The sequence below is a fragment of the Spodoptera frugiperda genome, chromosome 30 (genome assembly GCF_023101765.2).
Source record: "Spodoptera frugiperda isolate SF20-4 chromosome 30, AGI-APGP_CSIRO_Sfru_2.0, whole genome shotgun sequence".
NCBI lineage: Eukaryota > Metazoa > Arthropoda > Insecta > Lepidoptera > Noctuidae > Spodoptera > Spodoptera frugiperda.
Genome location: NC_064241.1, coordinates 9640949 through 9660909, shown reverse-complemented (window position 1 = coordinate 9660909; position 19961 = coordinate 9640949). Strand labels below are relative to the sequence as shown.

General features: G+C 33.7%; 2 protein-coding genes across 5 annotated transcripts; both read right to left on the bottom strand.

The window, feature by feature from the left end:
* Window positions 1-543: 543 nt before the first annotated feature.
* Window positions 544-11244, bottom strand: LOC118269719 (tetraspanin-5). 4 transcript variants are annotated; one of them, XR_007707483.1, is made up of 9 exons: window positions 10981-11231; window positions 9315-9435; window positions 7988-8061; window positions 6662-6736; window positions 5892-5990; window positions 5222-5401; window positions 3941-4057; window positions 2392-3455; window positions 544-2348 (listed from the first exon to the last, which is right to left on the bottom strand). XR_007707483.1 is itself a non-coding variant. In XM_035584980.2 (9 exons), exons 1-9 carry the CDS (start codon window positions 11068-11070, stop codon window positions 3387-3389), a joined length of 939 nt encoding a protein of 312 aa, XP_035440873.1. In that variant the 5' UTR covers window positions 11071-11235; the 3' UTR covers window positions 544-3386. The 4 variants fall into 4 exon arrangements, 3 of the variants coding, with proteins under 3 accessions (XP_035440873.1, XP_035440870.1, XP_035440872.1); XM_035584980.2 differs by adding an exon at window positions 4503-4616 and having other exon boundaries at window positions 544-3455; window positions 10981-11235; XM_035584977.2 differs by having other exon boundaries at window positions 544-3455; window positions 10981-11244.
* Window positions 11245-12688: 1444 nt separating this feature from the next.
* Window positions 12689-19909, bottom strand: LOC126912835 (trypsin-1-like). The gene is made up of 9 exons (XM_050707014.1): window positions 19770-19909; window positions 19442-19546; window positions 19332-19359; window positions 17654-17825; window positions 16344-16552; window positions 15290-15483; window positions 14962-15019; window positions 13793-13837; window positions 12689-12858 (listed from the first exon to the last, which is right to left on the bottom strand). The coding sequence occupies exons 2-9, from the start codon at window positions 19487-19489 to the stop codon at window positions 12782-12784; spliced, it is 831 nt and encodes a 276-aa protein (XP_050562971.1). The 5' UTR covers window positions 19490-19546; window positions 19770-19909; the 3' UTR covers window positions 12689-12781.
* Between the last annotated feature and the right edge of the window lie 52 nt (window positions 19910-19961).

Here is a 19961-nt window from a genome sequence, read left to right as displayed (position 1 = left end):
CACCATATCTGTCCAACTTATTAAAGTTTACGCCCCGGAGACGTGGGCCGCGTGTCGAACAACTAACTCTGTTGTGTATTGCAACTAGGGGTACCTAATGTAATGACGTAATGTACGGACATTAATGTGATTGTAAATCTTGTTTTATTGGCCAGTTGTGGACCTGTGGGACGTGGGGTTGCTGGATACGTACGTGTCTACGTGTGCTGTCGCTTTGATTTAATGGTCATGTTAAAAAGTAGGTGGTGAGCATAGATATGTAGCTATTGCCATGTAAGATCATTCTGCTATAGAAGTCTGAATTCACTAGCTATTTGCCTGCAAGGCTTTGACATTAGGTACACAAAGTCAAAATCAAAGCATTTATGTCAATTAATCTTAAATTTAGGCACTTTTGAAACTTCAAATTGAATTGTCCGTCAGTGTGTCTGTTAGTGAAGCTAGGTGCCAAAGCTCAAAATTATCTCTTCATTTTTTTTGTGCTTAAAAAAATACTTAGTTTATATTTATTGGGGATATGTTAGCTAAAATAAAAATCTCTTGTTTGTACATATTATACTTATAATTCCATACAAAATATCGATTTTAAGTCATTTGAAAATTACATAAATACTACATCTACGTTATAAATACGAGGACCTTCAGAACTGGCATCGTAAATCGATACCAGACTCTTTAATACTTTATAAAGTCAATAAAATAAAAAAAAAATACATTTTCAAAAATAATAATACAATCTCATTACAACTGGGGTTTATAAAAAAGAAATACTTTTATTAAATTGTTTTTGCAAAAAGGTAGAGTATAAAACATTTTTTCAAGGACTAGTTCACTAAACTGTGGCAACTTAGTACATAAAGTATATAAAGTTCGGCACTAAGATCATATAGAATAACTTAACTAATAAAAAGATCATTAAAGTAATCGATTACAGATTCACAAACTAAACCTTACACTATGAAGTTAAATACTTTAAAGCGGTTAGTAAAATGCACCCAAAAACCATTAGGTATAGAAACAAAAATAATAATGAATACTTTTTGCAGTCAATAAGGCAGTGACAATTACGGCTAATAAATACATTATACATTATCAAACAATATTTCGAGATATATTTCTATGTAATATAGGCACATAACACTTTCACATAACTATTTAAAAAACAATGATGATTCAGTTTGAGATTATACATTATAAGTTCTAAAGCCAGCGTTATAAGGAACACATTCGTTTAAACATCTATCGAACCAGCGGTAATACCTAACCTACCAAAAACAAGAATATTAAACATAGACTTTTGTAATACATAATGCCTAATTATAATTTGTGCATAAAACCTCAAAAGAGATTCATAACAATACCAAAGCGATTTATATATTTTTAAACATGCAATACTTTTGGAATCATGATTAAGTAAATCATTTTTTTTTAATGTATAATAATAATATTTTTGTTTTCTAAATGAGTATTTCTTATCACTAATTTGAGTTTATAATAAAATATATTATCTTAATACAAATACGAATTAGGCAGGGTCTTGTTTGGCGGGCGGGCGGGCGTAAAGCGAGGGTACTAAAATTAAAGATTTAAACTTAAACGATTATAGCACTTAACAATGATTAAAAAAGAACTATAATTACATGTAGTATACAGTCAGAATGGAAGTATAATAAAATACTTCTATACCGTTTAGCCGCCGCCTGTATATGACCCCGTCCTAATAATATTGTCAGCCATTATTCTCCTGCTGCAAACACAACCCGACATCCTACAACTTGCACACTCTATAACAACCTGCACTACACTACAGGAATATTTGATGCAGCACCACATTTCAAAATTGAACCTTAGTGACCACGGATTTAACCTGACAATTATTCTTGCATTTTAAACAACATAAGCGCTACATTTGGATGGCATGGTCTCTGGTCACATCAATGTAACAACATTTAATATCTGCAAGGAATATAACAATTAAATAGCTTTCAGTATCTTGAATAAACTTGTTAACCTTCTTAATACTTATATATTCCAATACTAAATTCATCTCACAGCTCCCGTTAAGGCTAATTGGCCAATTTGAACACATCGCTTCATAGTGGAGTTAGCTGTTGGACATTTTATTACTAGGAACAACTAGAAACTTGTCTTTTATCGATTTAAATGACTTTAAGCAGAACCGTGCTAATAGCCAACTGACATACGCACTAGTCAAAGTTAAGTAAATAGAACGGTGAAATTATGTCAAAGCTTACATTATATTATAAGAGATTGACATAATAAACTATGATATAATTCGAAGTAAATCAATATCATTTCCATACACTACTTGTTTAATTGTTATTTAACTAGTAGCATTTCAAAATTGAACCTTATTAGGTTACGTTATACGGCTCATGGAACGGAGCTGCTAAAGACGCAATAAATAATATTCTTACTTTAATATTTAATCTACGTAGCTGCCATACTCCAAAGCTAACTCCACTTTACAAGGATATATGTATTGGATAATTCTATCAACAAGTACCAACATTATTATAATGTTATTTACAGAGAGAGAGATTGAAGAGTATCCAAGAATGATGGAAGAGAGATAGAGTGCCAGAGGGAGACACAGAGGAAATAGTAAATGGAGTACTCACGCTAAGAGAGATCACAAGGATTTCTAAGTCAGTCTTTTGGCCGCATCTCAATAAGAAGACATCAAAGCGAAGAATGATCAATAGCCATGGTGTTAGACTTCTAATAACTTACAAGAAATGTACTTTATTGAGATTAATGCATTGAATGTGCAAACTAGTAATATTAGGAAGAGTCTAAGAAGCTTAACTGATTACATATCATATGAGTTCTCCATTTACTCACTTCTCTGTGTTAAGATAGTTTTGAAAGAGCCTAGGGACAGTAAGATGAGCACTTATGGTGTATATAAATAATCTGCACGACAAACATTAATCTAATATGCAAATAAATGCATGTACTTTAGAATAGATGTGCTGAAGTATTAGTATTTATACTGTGTCCAATAGTTACACTTTTGTCATAAGAAAAGGGTGTTATGAAATTGTATAATTGTGTACGAAATACGAAAATACAATGGGGCAATTTGTGCGAATTCATCTTATAGGAGTGAAGACAATAAAAAAATGGTGGTTTACACAATGTCAAGATCATAACAGTGTTGCCATATCAAAAATACGTTTTAACAATGGCAACATTGAACGTTTGGAAAAATTCACAGATAAAAAATCGAATTATAATTTACTTATCTTGGGAAGAGTAGAAAAGTTAGTGTTGATTCAGCACAATAGGGGAGTAGTGTAGTAGTGCGGTGGTGAGTGCGAGGGGACACGGGCGCGTCACACGGCGGCAGGAGAGGCTGATTGTCAGTGCCACTTCGCCTTCTGAGCGAATATGTCCGCTCGGAGGTTCTGCGCGAAGCAGATGCCCAGGATCTAGTGAAAAATACTTACGTTAGTTACACATTATTATTAAGAAGCTTAGTTATTTTTTTTTAACACAACGAAGTTTTCCTGTGTCTCGATTGCGGTTACGTACTTACACACAATTTCACATACACATGATACTTAGACCCGGCACAACAATTTGTGGATCACACAAAGAGTTGCTCCGTGCGGGAATCGAACCGGCTACACATGGCGCGGCAGCCGATTGTGCAGCCACCGCGCTAACCGCGCAGTCTAAATATGCGATCTTGTTGTATTAATACATCCTTTTTGACTCTAAACTTATTTTCTGAGCATATCCTTGTCCACAGCAAAAATAATGAATGTATTACAGCATCTAAAGCATTTTAACACTACAATCACAAAATACCTTTACACACATTTACAAAAAAAAAACACTCTCAAAGCTAAGAACAAAGCGCATTACATACTACACATATAACTAGAAGGTGCATCTACAAACATAAACTTACTTGTGCAAAAGCAGTACAAACAGCGGACGTGGCTACTATCAACAGGTTGTGGTCGAACCACTCCTCGGCTGCCTCTAAACAGCCCTTGTCATATATTATCTTTGTTCTATCATAATTCTAGAACAAAAAGAAACGAAAAACATCAACGGGAGGCCACTACATGCTATGAATGAATGAATGTACTGCACATCCCCTAGCATCTGTCAGTGTGACGTTTGTGTGAGTGAATGAATGAATGAATGAGAAACGCGTGTCTCTGATACATTTATATTCTGTGCTAGTGAATGAAATTTTAAATAATACAAAAAAAAAACAATGTTTAATTGATACATTGTGTGCATAATATATCTGGATGCAAGGAATGTGCTAGTAACAATAACAATACACGAATCACAAAATAATAATACAATAGTGCGCAAGACTACCCAACTTGCATACAACTTTGGAAGAAAAATGTCAAGAAATACCAATTACTAGGTTGTTATTGACATTTTTCTTGCAAAAAATACCCAAAATACGTATAAAACAGATAGAATGCAAGTGTTGCTTGTTATTAATGGACCTTTAGCGCTAAGGGTCCGAGCAGCATGGCGGCGACGTGCGCGAAGTGCCTCTGCAGCCAGTCCTCGCCCGCCGCCAGGCAGCCGCGCTCGTGTATCACTCGCTCACTCAGTTGCTAGTCATAGTCGCTTGTTAATTTATTATACTTTTCTCCCAATATTATAATAGAGTAGTAGACTTAATTTTCCTTTAATGTCCGTCTTATTTTTAAACATTAGACACGTATTTTTTTATTTTCTTAAGGAAACTTACAAATACATCGACGATATATTTATGTGTTATATCACATGATGTAACTTGTAAGTATGTTTTATACTTATTAATGACGTAGCTAGCTCCCACTTTTAAACTTTAATTCATTTCAACTTTTAATTTATTTTTCTAAGTATTGTTTTCTTTTATGAAAAAATAAAAAAAATATGTCTAATATTTTTTTATTACCTAACCGGCTGACTCTTGCAGAAATTCCATGAGCTATGAACTTGATTTATAATTTAAAAAACACGTTTATGTATCTTTGTTCATCGTGTTAACGATAAACAAATCAAGACATCTTAGTTATCAATCTAATGAAAACAATATTTAAGGTCGACTGATTTCCTTACATGAAACCAATTCCACATCATAATTGACTTAGATAAATACCTCATTCTTTAAAAGAACACTAATACATGATTTTCATTACAAAAACTTAAAACACAATAACAAACTAGTACTCACATAGGTAGGTTTCCTAACATCGTATCCGCACTGTTTGTTCCTGATGATGTCCTGTGGTTTGTTCCTGCAGCAACTGAAAGGGACTCCACAAGCCTCGCGCGAACCCACGGCGCCGCTCGAGCAGTTGAAGTACGCGTTACGGTCCCAATCTCGAGGACCCTCCACACCGCAACATTGTAACTGAAAGAGAGAGAGATAGACATATCTTAGAGTCTTCCTATCTGTTTTTGTTTTTTTTTTTTGTCACAGTATGTAGCTGTCTGTAATTGATCGTTCAATAGTAGAGACCTTGGTTAAGTACCAGGAAATTCATGCGCGAATTTCTTTTATTGTGTTTGAAAGTCAATAAAAAGTATAATTTTGACGACAAAATCAATATAAAGTTAAATTTTGATGACTAGGGCCAATAAATGCTAAACTATTTATTAACTAAAAATCACGGTTTACTAAATTAATGGAGGAAAGCTTTATAGATACTTGTTTCGAGTTTCGAGTCACAGAGGGACTCTTCATTATGAGGAGTGTGCGCAGACGCGGCGAAGTCGCGCAACTCAGCGCGCGTACTGATCGTACTGTTACTACCATAATGATACTGATCGACCGTGATTTTTAATTAATTTAGTATATCTCACGATAGTTATTATAAAAAAATCATTTAAAATATACGTACCCAGTCTTCTTGTATCCAATCGATTAAGTTTTGTTGGTCAGGATCCTCTCTATAATGTGTAATGAAGGATTGGAAACCCGTAGTTGCTTGTTGTTTTATCTGAAAATACAAAAACAAATCAAAATTTACTCATGAACTGACATCATCTTGCTGAATGACAACACCAGCTACCCAATTTACACAAATTTCATCAAAATTGGTTTATCCATTTACGAGTTCACTTATGAAGATATGACATGACTCATTAACTAAAAATCACGCTTTACATAATGAAGAGTCCCTCTGTGACTCAAAACTAGTAGAGAGAGCATTTCCCCATTAATTTACGTGAGTAAACCGTGATTTTTAGTTAATTTAGTATATCTCATAAAAGTTATTATAAAAAGACATGACTCATATGTACATTTGACTTTACATTGATCATGACTATACATACTATACTTATTAACTTTACAAAAACAAAGTTTATATGACTTTCAAGCCTCGTCTCCACTAGGAACATTTGTGGAGCTACATGTGTTCCTGGAGACATCGAGCGATGTCGGGCGACATCGCATCGCATAGCGGGTCGACGTCGTTTTTGCGATGCGACGCAACATCGCAGTGTTGTGGATTCGCCCATAGCTGCGACATTATTGACTATGGTGCGACAAGGAACGGTTTGAACAACGTCGAGCGACGTCGAAAGACATCGCCCGATGTCTCCAAGGACACATGTCGCTCGACAAATGTTCCTAGTGGGGAGAAGGCTTTATACGAAAATGACTTACCCAGTCCTTAAATACGAAGAATAGAATGCCAGTAGTCATCTCTGCCAAAAGCAGCAGTGCAAGGAAAACTGCATACTGAAAATAACGGAAATAAATACAATTAGCAATATGCATGTAATCGTTATGATAAGGAACAAATCAAATATTATTACTGTACTAATGGTAACTGATAAACCGTACTAATAAAGAATAATTTTCGGTATTCAAAGGCTTATTTATAAATGAAATAACGCCCAATAATACTTTTCATAACATAAGTGAGACAATAAACAACTTTTCATTTTTTTTTTATAAAAACGTTGCCCCCTAGTATTTATCAATAATTCCCTTGTAACATAATTATCTATAATATAAAAATGAATGTCTGTTCGTTAGTCTTGCCAAAACTCGAAAACGGCTGGACCGCATAGACAAATTTTTGTCTTGAATTTACGGAAGTCCAGGACAGGTTTAAAAGGTGAAAAAAATATATTAAGGCGGTACGAAGTTTGCCGGGTCAGCTAGTTATTCATATAAATTCGCTGACTTTATGGAAGATAGACAATGACATATTACCATAGTGATAGTGGCTTATTTGCACCCATAATAGTATGACATACACTCTAATAACAATGATTTCCCACGGCTATTACAGTTTATAAGGTTCATATTGTCTTAAATAGTTCAGTACAAACGCCTTTGTTCTACTATCCAGTAATGCTTCATTACTGCTCAATAAACCTTACCTACATGCAATCATTATCATAATAATCTAATTAAAAACTAACAAGGATAAATAAACAAATGGAGTACCAACTTCGTCGAATACAAATACATAGGTGATTAACCTTTTGTTAATTATTAACAATATCAAGAGTTGTAAATTGTAATCAATGTTGGTAATTCCATAAAACAATATAACTATAGTCAAAATAACAGTATTTTTTCCTTGTACAGGAGGATATTTTTACATAGATTTGTAAAGAACTGGTTATTGATTACACCTAATTAATTCGCAGAATTTATGATTCATAGCAGTGTTTGTTAACCACGAATGTGGGATTTATTTGGTATTATTAGATAAACCATAGGGAAAATTATGATTAATTGAATGGAGTTTGCAATTAGGTTCGTTGTCTAGTTGTAAACCCGTCATATTGTCAAAACGTAGATCTAAGCAAGACAGGATACATTTTCTATTATGTATCACATAGTTAGTAAACTCATGAGAAATTGATTAATACCAATATCACAACCTTAAAAGTGCATTAAAAGTATACATGAACGCACATCAGCCCTCCATTCTGTACTTACTCCACATAAATCTATAACAATGGTAATACTCACGCATGCGAGCAGGCACGTGTTCTCACGAAGAGCACCGACGCAGCCCGTGAACCCAATTATAAACGTAATGGCGCCTGTAACATAACACAAAAACAATAAATATTGTTGTACAAAAAATGCATGTCCATACAATACTGCACATAACTTTGTGTGCAAGATTTATGGCTGTATATTTTAAAAACTAACTTTTTCCATTACAATCACTACATAGTATAAAACAAAGTCGCTTTCTCTATCCCTATGTCCTATTGTATGCTTATATCCTTAAAACTATGCAACGGATATTGATGCGGTTTCTACGTATAATACATGCATAATATATCACCATTGCACCCATGCGAAGCTGGGACGGGTCGCTAGTAAATAATATAAAACAAAACACACTAATAAGTAAAAGCATGTTTACTGCAAGTTTGGAATTATTTTTAACATGAAATATTGTTGAGATTGTTGGCTACACGGCCTTCAAACATAATTTCCGATTACGACAGAGCCCCTTACAAAATCTTACCAAGGTAAACAATAGGGTTTCGTTTTGTAATACCCATTGCTCATGGTGGAGCTCTGTTTTCCTAAAGTTGTTACCAAGCCATTTACATAGAGACAGGCAGAGATATTTCACTGTTATGTGGCACAACTAGGTATCATGACAGCCTATAGCAATAACATGCTGTATCAAGTTAAGTGCCTAATTTAATGAAATATGTTTGTAGGTATTAATTAACCATGATTTTAATAAGCAACAGTCATCTTGTTTATAGGTACCATTTGTAGTAAAATGTATTTTGTTTTTGCTTTTTGTATCAACCATAACCAACCATAATAAAAATATTATTGTATTAATATTGGTAAATTCCCATTGTTGCAACGAACATTATTTATAAATAAGTTATTATAATTTGTTCCCTGCACTGACCTTCATACAATATGCTATGCAAAACAATATAATCTGAATTGATAAGTTGCACATTTAATTCAATTTACAGTAAAAAAATAAATTTCTGTACTTTAAATGAGTTATTAAGGTAAATAGTTACTCCATCTAATGTTTTTAATAATCTAAGAAAAACTGCTTTACTTGTATATATGTAATGTTATTCAATCTTCCCTATCTTATCTTTTCATAATAATCTTTACCTTAAATAGATATTAATCTTTTTACAGAGTATTTAATCTATTTGAAATACTTTTTCCTTTCTTTTTTATAATGCCAATTCATTTCCAACTGGCTACAAAAATCATCTATATATAATACTAATTGGATGTCAAACCTTTATACCGAGCCCACCAAGATTCAATTGGACACATAATTGTCTGTGATACTCACCCACACATATTAAAATAAATGCTGGATCCAACGCAATGTTGGTGAGTCTGGACAGGTTATTAAATGTGTCCTTCTCCGTCCATGCCCACACTCCTACCGCTAGCACAATCAGACCGAGGAACTGAAATGTAAGAATAGATAATTATTAATGGTAAATAGAGTACAATATAGGTTTTTAATTAAGGTTTTTTTTAACTAAGTTCATTCTACACTTATGTTCTTATTCTTATATACGGACTATTCAGAGCAGAAACTTTGATATTACCTAGGTAGGTATGTTAACTAGTGGATCTACCATGTCTTTATATTACCCATAAGTAGACTGGGAGAGAATGCATAAACCATTATACCTATGTATGTTTTGTGAAAAAAAACATTGAAACTAATTTTGATACATCACTGGTGTGACTCACTCTCTATTGAAATCCAGATTAAGGAAATTGTAAAATGAAATCAAATGAAATCAATTCAAATCATTTATTGCATTAATTTGAAACCCAGTCAGGGCACGGCAACATACATAATGACACAATAAGCTTCAGAGTATATTACTAACATACATAATTACTACATAAACTAGCTATATAAAATCTAATTTCTGTCCGTAACTTTGTATGAGCAATCTCTTTTTTCTCATTCCGGAAGGATTTTCAAGAAATCATTGTATAAAAAGTATCCTATGTCCGTTTTCTGGTTCTAAGCTACTTCCATATAAAAACAGTCAAATTGATTTAGTCATTCTTGAGTTATATATAATAGCGTAACTAACATGACTTTCTTTTATATACCTAATTAGATATGGTATACAACTATATACACTGTATTATTGGATTATTAAAAATGCAATAAATGATAAATTGATAACAAAATTATAACCAATGCAACAATAAAATTATTTTAGGTAACTAGTATTAAAACAGCATGTTTCCTTCCGCTAATACATATAATCAAAGTTACCATAGGTATTTGACAAATAATTTGATAACAAATTGTGTAAACAGGATAATAAATTATACAAAAACACAATGGGATAAAATTATTATGCCTATTTTTATATTATTACACATATTTACTTTATTACACCTATACATATTTTTTTTATTGGTATGGAATTTATCAGCAATTTGAGGAAACTTAATTATTATGTTGGAAAAGGTTGAAAACAAGAGAAGTAGTAGCATTATGACTCTCACAAACTTTCACAAAATTTCCAAAATATTCTTTACATTTTGATAAGATAGAATATGATAGTTATGTTAACCTTCTAGAGTTTTTGCATTGAATTTACGTAGTTTCAAGGCTAGTTAAATAATAGTATTCGAATGTTAACTTTACGTGTAACTAGTTAGCAGGATGCAAACAGTTATAGTTGTACTGTTATACTAATTGAATGTAGATCATGCAGAACAAGTATCAAGTGACCCCAATAGCCTAGTAATTCGCACAGCTGAGATGAAATCAATGAATCAATACCCACTCAAACGATTAGCGAGATTTCAGGTCAAATCGAGTGCATACAGTCATCATGCTCATTATATTAACTCCGAAATACTATTCCTATGATACAACTTCAACTTTATTATAATACAGGTTTATGCAAATGTCAAATAAGCAATAACTACGCAAATGACCAAAAGTATAGACACAAAAAGAGATCTCTACTTACCCAGAACAAAACATTCACACCAAAAATAACATATTTCAAACAACAGCTGACTTCGCTGGTATCCCGTCGATATTTCCTTATGCCAGGCATTTTAAGTATCACATAATAATGTCACAGTATTAAATAAAATAAGGACTGAACACTACATTTAAATAAAAAAATATTAGAAGTAAAAATCTAATAAACTAAGCAACTAGGCCAAACATTGGCCAAATCAACGAGAGCGAGTGGAGTGAACGACCGTCAAACAAAAGAAAGGAAGGATTATAAGGATAAATTGAATATTACCTACATGTACATTACAACTTAGCTGTCAAACGTCAAAGTCATAGCAATATTCATGTGTTAGAAAGAGATAGACAATGCAACAGAACTATTTGTAGCGCTCTCTACAGTTTGGTCGCATTGTTAGGCGAACAAAATAACGTTCTGATACACGCAAACAAAAGACGCACAATTTAATTCACTACATTAAATTAAACTATTTTAGTAGCACGGCTATACACTTTGATATATAGCAATACTTGTATACTAAGCATAATAAAGTAGTAATCAAAGTAACAAATAAACTAAGAACACTATATACCTATATTTTATAAGTACGAGTCTGCAAATAATAATTTTTTTAGTACATTTTTTAAGTATTTTTTTTTGTTCTTAACACTATGCAAAATTATAATATTTTATTGATTTCATTGTTCAGAATACTAGCTTTTCTTTTATCTCTTTGTACCTATTTATATTGTAATGACTGTCTCAGTTGTTTCTGAAGCTATGTTAGGATTTAAATACCACTTAATTTATATACTTACTTATTTACTTATATAATTTATTTACCTATCTAGACTTCCTCCCACATATAAAAGATATGTAAAAAGTAAACCTCTCTCACCTCCTTTTTTTGTGTTTTTAATTCATAAGTACCACCTATGTAGGTGGTCGTTTCTATTAGGTATGATCACCCAAGTAGATACATAGATAAGGGTAAATTTTCGATTTTTAATATTCTCAATGGAATTTGTAGTCTAGTCTGAAACGTAATTAGAAGTGATCCGTGATCAAATAAAACATTACCTAATTTTGTCTATTTAACTTAAGCTAGCCGATGGGACTAAACACGCCTGTACTAAATAAACCGTCAAAAAATTGGTAGGTGCAATAAACTCTCCTTAATTGAAATTGCGAGCTATAGAGAGAGATAAGCTTGGAGTATCTCTGATGGATCAAATCCGCAACAAGGTGATCCGACAGAGAACTAAAGTTATCAACGTAGCTCAAAGGATTAGCAAGCTGAAGTGGCATTTGTCGAAGAACCGATGACCGTTGGGGCAAACGTGTTCTAGATTGGAGACCGCGTCTAGGCAAGTGTTGTGTAGGGCGCCCTCCTACTAAGTGGAGTGACGATATCCGCAACTTCCACAAGGTGGCTGGTAGTGGTTGGATGCGTAGGTAGAGCTGAAGATTGAGCTCAGTGGCGTGGTATCGGAGATGAATATGTCCAGTAGGGAATGAGAACAGACTGATGATTTTTATTCTGGATTCCTATTTGTTTTAGGATTTGGAAGCTACCCTTACCCTTAGAGTCAAAGAAACCAGATCTAACCGATACTTACAAATCTTATGTTCTAGATGAGGAAGATGAGAGAAGGATGAGGAGGAGGGCAACCTCAGTGATTCTCTATCATAAAAAATCTTAAAATAAAAAGCGTTGTAGAATTTAAGTAGAATATTTTTATTTGTTGTTAGGTATATACAATACATAATGTTTATTAACTACTTTACATATAGTTCTTACTTCTGTTTAGTGATCACATTTTAGTCCGCCCGCTGTATGGGATGTGATCCAGTCGATGTAATTGCTGACTTTTGTGTAGACCCCTGAAATTAGCATAATAAAATACGTGAATACATACATCTAGACAATACCTAAGAAACAGGAACGTAGGTATCTTTTTTAAAGAGAAAAATCATCAAATTACTTCTCCCGTACTGGGTGAGGCGAGAGAGTGTCAGACTGTTACTGATAGAAAGCTGCTAGCACACAAGAACTTAGGTATGTTTAAAAAGACGCTAAAGGGAGCAACCTACCCTACACTAACCTACCAAGAGGCCATTGGACATTGAAGACATTAGGGTAATACAACATAGAATCATCTATATATCACTTTTCTTTCATGTTTATTGCCATCAAAAGAAATACCAAAGTGCCATTGAAAACGACAATAACGTGTAAACGTGACGTAGGTTACACATAATAACAAATTATTGTTTGGTGGCACACAAGCGTGACAAGAAACACATAGACACATTCTTATGAAACTGAAAAATGTAAATCAATAGTTAGGCTATTCTATATTTTCAATTCAAAAGATTGAAGGGAACTCGATCGCGATCCGTCATGTCATTGGTTGTGAGAAAAATCTCGACCAATGACGGACGAAAGCTCACTTAGATATTTCGAATTTTCAATTACAGAATAGCCTAGCTGGTATTCGAAATGAGCACTAAATCTTTTTGCCTATAAATTTGATTAACTTTGAGTTGGTTTTAAGATGCATGCCTAATAGGAGGTTAGCATAGGCTGTACTATATACATCCTCTTCCAAACAGGGGTTTACAATAATCTCCACGCTTGGCAGGATAGATGAAAATCACAGTTTATGTGGATAAGGTTTAACAAAGACCACTACCTTTCTTTCTTCTTCTTCTTTTTTTCGGTCTTAATGTAGAATATGTAGTCCTTAACCGGACCTTACGACACCGGAAAAAGTAAAGACGAAAATAATTCTATAAACTAAAAATAGATACTTACCAGGATACCTGGGATCTGCACATCCGATGCCCCATGAGACAACACCTGCATACAAAAGAGCTTTGTTAATAGGGTCAAGGTTCAGTTAGTTTACAATTTGCAATGCACTAGCTCTGCTCATTAACCTCGTCTACATCCTCTCATTAAAGACTTTCCTTTCGACATTCCACATTGAAAGTGACAGTCGTCTATACATTTTTTTTTTTGAGAGGGGAAAATCATCCAATGACTTCTCTCGTCTTGGGCGAGGCGAGAGGGAGTGTCCTGCTTTTCGAACCGGAGCCCCGGTAAACCCGTTAGGTAGTCCGCAACTCCGGAGTCGTCTATATTGGGACTCGGTATTTGTAGGAATCTCTCAGGGAAGACGAGGCACTGTGGTCACATGCCGTTGTGCGAGGCTCTCCCTAGAGATACCCACGTGTACTGACAGAGATTTTTACAATAAGACGAATAAAAACATAACACAAAGCACCGCAGGACAGACTTTTGAGTGAGAGATGAATAGAGCTTTTCTCAAATAGTTGGCGTATCACATCATATCTTATGACAATATCGTCAATACTTATATCGTGTTTTTATAATAACTATCATGAGACATACAAAATAAACTAGTGTTTTTCTCGACCATATATATTAATTTTCGTGAGTAAACCACGATTTTTAGTTATTCTACAATGTGATAGGGGTGAGACTTCTAACCCGTTAAGGCTGAGTACTACATCTAATCACCCCTATCACATTGTATAGTGGACTAAAATACAAACACTGTTTGACTGTGGTTTTGGCATCAATTTACGAATAAAACCCGTCAGATTTTTGAAGAAAAATTAAGTGAAGATATCATAATACCGTTCTGGTTGTATCTAACTTCTTTATCAATAGAACGGACGCAGCTAGCCGTAAAGTAAGTTAATGAACAAAATTGCAACCGCTTATCAATTAACCGTCAAAGTCATGGTTGCGGTTCATAACACGAAACAGTAATTTACAACGGATTTTGAAAATATCGTAAAATAGATTATAAGTAAATGTCGTTTAGGTAGAATTTCCTTCGTTAAGATATAAATCCGATCTTACCCACTGGACAGATAATGTACCTATTCATTTATTTATAAAAGAGTTTTTTATTTATTAAATAAATGTCGTAAGTTTTAGTTAAAATTATGTACCTGCTTGAACATATCTTCCTTCAGGTTGAAAAACTAACAAAGGCCCGCCGCTGTCGCCCTGAAAATCAAAAATTATAAATTCAAAAGTTTGTATATTTGTTACTCAATCACTGCAAAACGGCTGAAAGGATCGGGATGAAATTTGGAACTGGAGTAGATTATGGTCTAGAATAACACATAGGCTACTTTTTACCCAACGGAAACGCGGCTGATGCCGGCTGGCAGAAGTTAGTATGACAATATTTGGTTACATAAATACATTGTCTATCTGATTAAAGTTAACATAGATTATAAAATATATTCATATGTATATCAGTTTAATACTTGCCTGACACCCATCCTTTCCTTTTGAGAAGGCACACATCATAGTAGGCTTGAGGTGCTGTGCGAGTTGCGAGTTCATACAATCTTCATCGGACAATATTCGAAGACTCGCTTTTAGCAATACCTTTGATGATGACTTCTCTACACCCACTCTACCCCATCCAACGATAGTTCCTATCCTATTTGTAAAAATTTCACCTGGAATTATGGTAATATTATGTTTTATTTAAATTCAAAAACTTTATTTTATCTGCGTAAGTTGAAACGAAATAAAAATGCGGCGCATTTTTTTAATATTCTATGATTCAACATTTCCTTTTTAACAGATTAAAAATAAAATCTAGCAGAAAAATAAGGGGAAGAGTCCTACAGATTCATTTTTGTGCATCTAGATTTTACATTAAAATTGTATTTGTCTAGAAGTATTGACCAGGCATGTCATGACATAATACATTCATTAATTAAAAAATAATTAATTATAAACAATAATATTTTTTATAGTTTTCTAAAACACCAGTACAAATATTGGCATGTAAGAACATAGTAAAATGCACAAAATGGCACTAAAAAAACCAAATTTTTTTTTTTAACTAAACATTTTTTGACATATTTCAGCCAGTTATTTTATATGACAGAATTAGAATATCCGTGTAATATTTTAATTATAGGCACTAATTAATTTTGATGTTCTCAAAACTAGGAATACCATATTATTTAGCTACTATAATACTTAACTATTAATAATGAATTAATAGATTGAAAAGGCATCGTACAAAAAAATGTTGCCATTTAAAAATAAACTGTTATTTTTTTTCGCAATTTTATGGCGATTGGCTTAAATTTTTAATGCTCTTTCAGCCAAACAAGGCATTCGCTATAGAGGTTCTGAAATAAAGAGTTATTATTTCAGTTCTACTGAAATAGTTTATTTTGAGAATTGTTAGATAAATAAATCAGTGAGTTACACATAATCCTTTTCAATTGAAAATCTAATCTAAATAACGGTCACAATACATTAACAAAAGGTATCTATGTATCAATCTCTAGTAGGTACATACCTGGTAAAGGAAGGCATATGGGCACGATAGTTTCACTGAATTCTACGGGCACGTTCAACGTAGCAATTGCAATATCATTCTCATCTCTAACCGCAGTGGATGTAAACGCTTCATGTATAACAACACTAGAAATATTTCGTTTCTCAACATGGTTTAAATCATCCATATTATCCAGTCCTATTAAAACCTCCATGGATTTAAAATTATCCCTGTAAAAAAAAACACGATTCTATTTTTGATTTTGCGCAACGTCATCAAATGGGCGGGAAATATTTTCATTGCGTTTTAGTTGAAAATACTTTTTTTTTTAAAAACTGTACATTATGCGATTATGAGTCATACATTTATGGCAATTCAATTAATGAAAATATTATAAATTGTACTTAATTTTTCATATAATTTAATCCGAAATGTAAACAATTTTCTGCGTCTTCAGGCAACTTTACAACAAAGCTTAAGGCGCTTTGCACATGGAGCAACTATTGGAGCAACTGGCAACTGGCAACTAGCTGTTTACATATATTTCAATTGAACCGCGCACACATTCGAGTTTCGAGTTCCGGTAATCGTCAACAGTTTTCAGTTGCTGTAATCGATGACTAAGATAGTTCCTAATTGCCGCAACTAGCAACTGTTAAATATTATACCGGTTTTTAAAGTTGCCGTCGACGGCGACGAACGTAATAAAATGAGAGCAAGTGCTGCTTCTTCGATATCCATTGTCACACTGAACGCTGATCGCTGCGTAGATTTAGCAACTCGGTTATGAAAGTTGCTCACAGATTGCCATAAAATTGCGGCAAACGTAAACGTTATAGCAACTATCAACTTTTTACAAGAAACTTTTAAAATGTTGATAGTTTCCTCAACTTTTGCTCCATGTTAAAAGGTACCAATTTCATTTATTTAAGTACGGTACGGTAGGTACATGTAAAAACTAGTATCACATAAATATTGTTTGTCAATCAGTAGGTAAATTCATGCCGATGTATCTGAGTACTTGAGCACTTACCGTGCTTATAAAGGTTAATTTATAAACCAATTGGTTTATTTATCTTGACTAGTAGCAAGTCTGAATGGAAGTCTAGTTGTGTCTATCTAGATATGTTTCACGGCTCACACACTTAAACCAACGTAGCCAACGTTGGCTACGCGACATTCGTATTGTAGCTTTTCGCACAATGCTGCACATAAACAAGAGCCCCTAGTGTGACATGAAACTAGTCGAGTTACCTCGCAAAATGATTACGTTAGTACCATGTCTCTCGAAAGTTTTAATACAATAAAAGTAATGTTTAGTTTATGTTTACCATTTAAAACAGTGTCCCGCGCTTAGGATGTGCTTGTTCGTGATCATCGCTCCGCCGCAGTGCATCCGTTCAGATTTCAAGATGGCCACGGTCCATGGAAATGAATGCGGTTCCGCTCTCCTCCCTCCTACTATCCTCATCGACACCACTCTGTCTGAAGGCTTGCCACATTCTGCTCAGATACATATTCAAAAATATTGATTCTTTTGCCATACCTTGCCAAGATTTATGGTCTAGATGAATGAATGATTTAGGCAAATGATCTATTTTTATGACCACTCATTGTTCAGCCCCCTAAGGCTGTGTACTGATCAACCGTTCTAAAGATATTTGCTTTAGAATTAATAAATCTGCTTATCTTATACTTACTAATATTTTGTATCTATTGTATTTTTAAAATAGTTTAAAAATATCTAACTAGACATAGGTTAGATAAAAGGATTTTTAGCTCATGCCCCATGAAGGCACAAGGGCTATGTATATCTAAGTATACCTACAGAACAAACTAGAGAGTAGCTTCCTTTTAACTCTAATGCGTAAGTAACATGTTATGTACTATAGATACCCAAGAAGGTAGGTACTCATTATTTGTGGAGATGGTAACTTAACATAACTAGATCACAATTAATTTGATTCCTTCCTAATTCACTCTTTGTAGCGATGTGAAGCAAAGTAGTGTCTACTAAGATAGTTTGACTGGTCTGTGTGTGATTGTAAACGTAGTTCTTCCAATCCAAAATTGTGGTCTTCTATACACTATCTATGTATTTAGTTCGTAGTCCTCTTATTACAATTATGTCTTAGGTGCAAATTGTAACCCTTCAATTTTGTAAGCTAACAATGCATGTTTGATTCAAGAATAATGCTAATAGGGATGATGACGGGGTATGATAATTAAAAATCTATTTAGTCCATCAGTTATATTAGGTATTTAATGAAAAAATATTAGACACGTATTTTTTTGTCATATAAGATAGCAATACTTAGATAACGAATTAAAGTTTAGAATAGGAGTGTTCGAAAGTATTTGTTTCCGTAAGAAAATAAATACGTATGTCTGTTTATATTTTAAAATAAACTACAAGACGGACATTATAAGAAAAAAATGTCATCTACCCTATTAAAGGGTATTATTACAGTATGCGGACAGTTAACTGTTCCGTAAGAATTGGAACGGGTTCAAGGTGACATAATTCTCGACGCGGCGCATAGACCTCCTGTGAAACAACGGTCAGCGGCGCGTGTGTTGCACATGGAAGTAAGACAACTGCACTGGACGCACGTGCATACATCTTTGACTACGGACTCGTTACATATCAAGCCATAAAACAAATAATTTCATTTAAAGGTTATATATAGCCTGCCATATTGATCGTGAATTGTGACGTTTCATTTGCAATACCTACCTACAATGAACAGTACTTTGGTCTTTTTCATTATGAAATATAAAAATAAATAAAGTAAATTGAAAAGTTAGTGGGCAATTTAATCTAAGGTTGGACTAATTACATTATTCGTCTCAGTTTTACATATTAGTTCCGATGATATCGACGTTCACGTTTTTCCGCTCATTAAGGCAGAACGAAAGTATTTATATTCATATTTCGCTAACACGTTTTGAATAATATCAATGTAGGTAATTTCTTTATAATACTTATGTAGTTATCAATAAACTTACGGCATTCTGTGCCACGCACCAACTCCACCTAAAACAGGATCACTCTGTGATTTCGCGTAAGTTTGAGACAATGCAGCAATAACAGCATAATTTTGTTAAATAATACAGACCTGGCTGATCCCGATTAACAAGTAAATAGTACTCAGTATTGTGAACATTTCAATATGGATGTTGGACACTGCACTCACTCATAGCCACTACCACCGCACTGTTTTCTGCAACCGATGTTTGCTTATTTACGCTCTACACGGATTTAAAACGCAGAAATTATCCACGCGATAATATCCTTGTAAATTTAACACGCTGAAGGTTATAAATTTTATCGTGTACATTAGAGGTATAATTTCCCAATGACATAATTAAATCAAGTCGCTGCCCATTACAAGATTTTAGTTAGATCTCAAAGAATTTAATAGCAACGGAGCGTTCTATGCCCACCTCAGTATTTCGGTAAATATAATTCAAAAGTCGTAAACTTGTCAAATCGGTTCTCGATTCAATTTGTTTCTGTGGCCAATTTACGTATTTTCTTATCGCCAACCGATACGTTCTCCTAGAGCCAACAATGAGAATTTTTCTTCTTATTAAAACGTTATGCATCGAAACCGAATATAAAGTAAATCGTGTTAA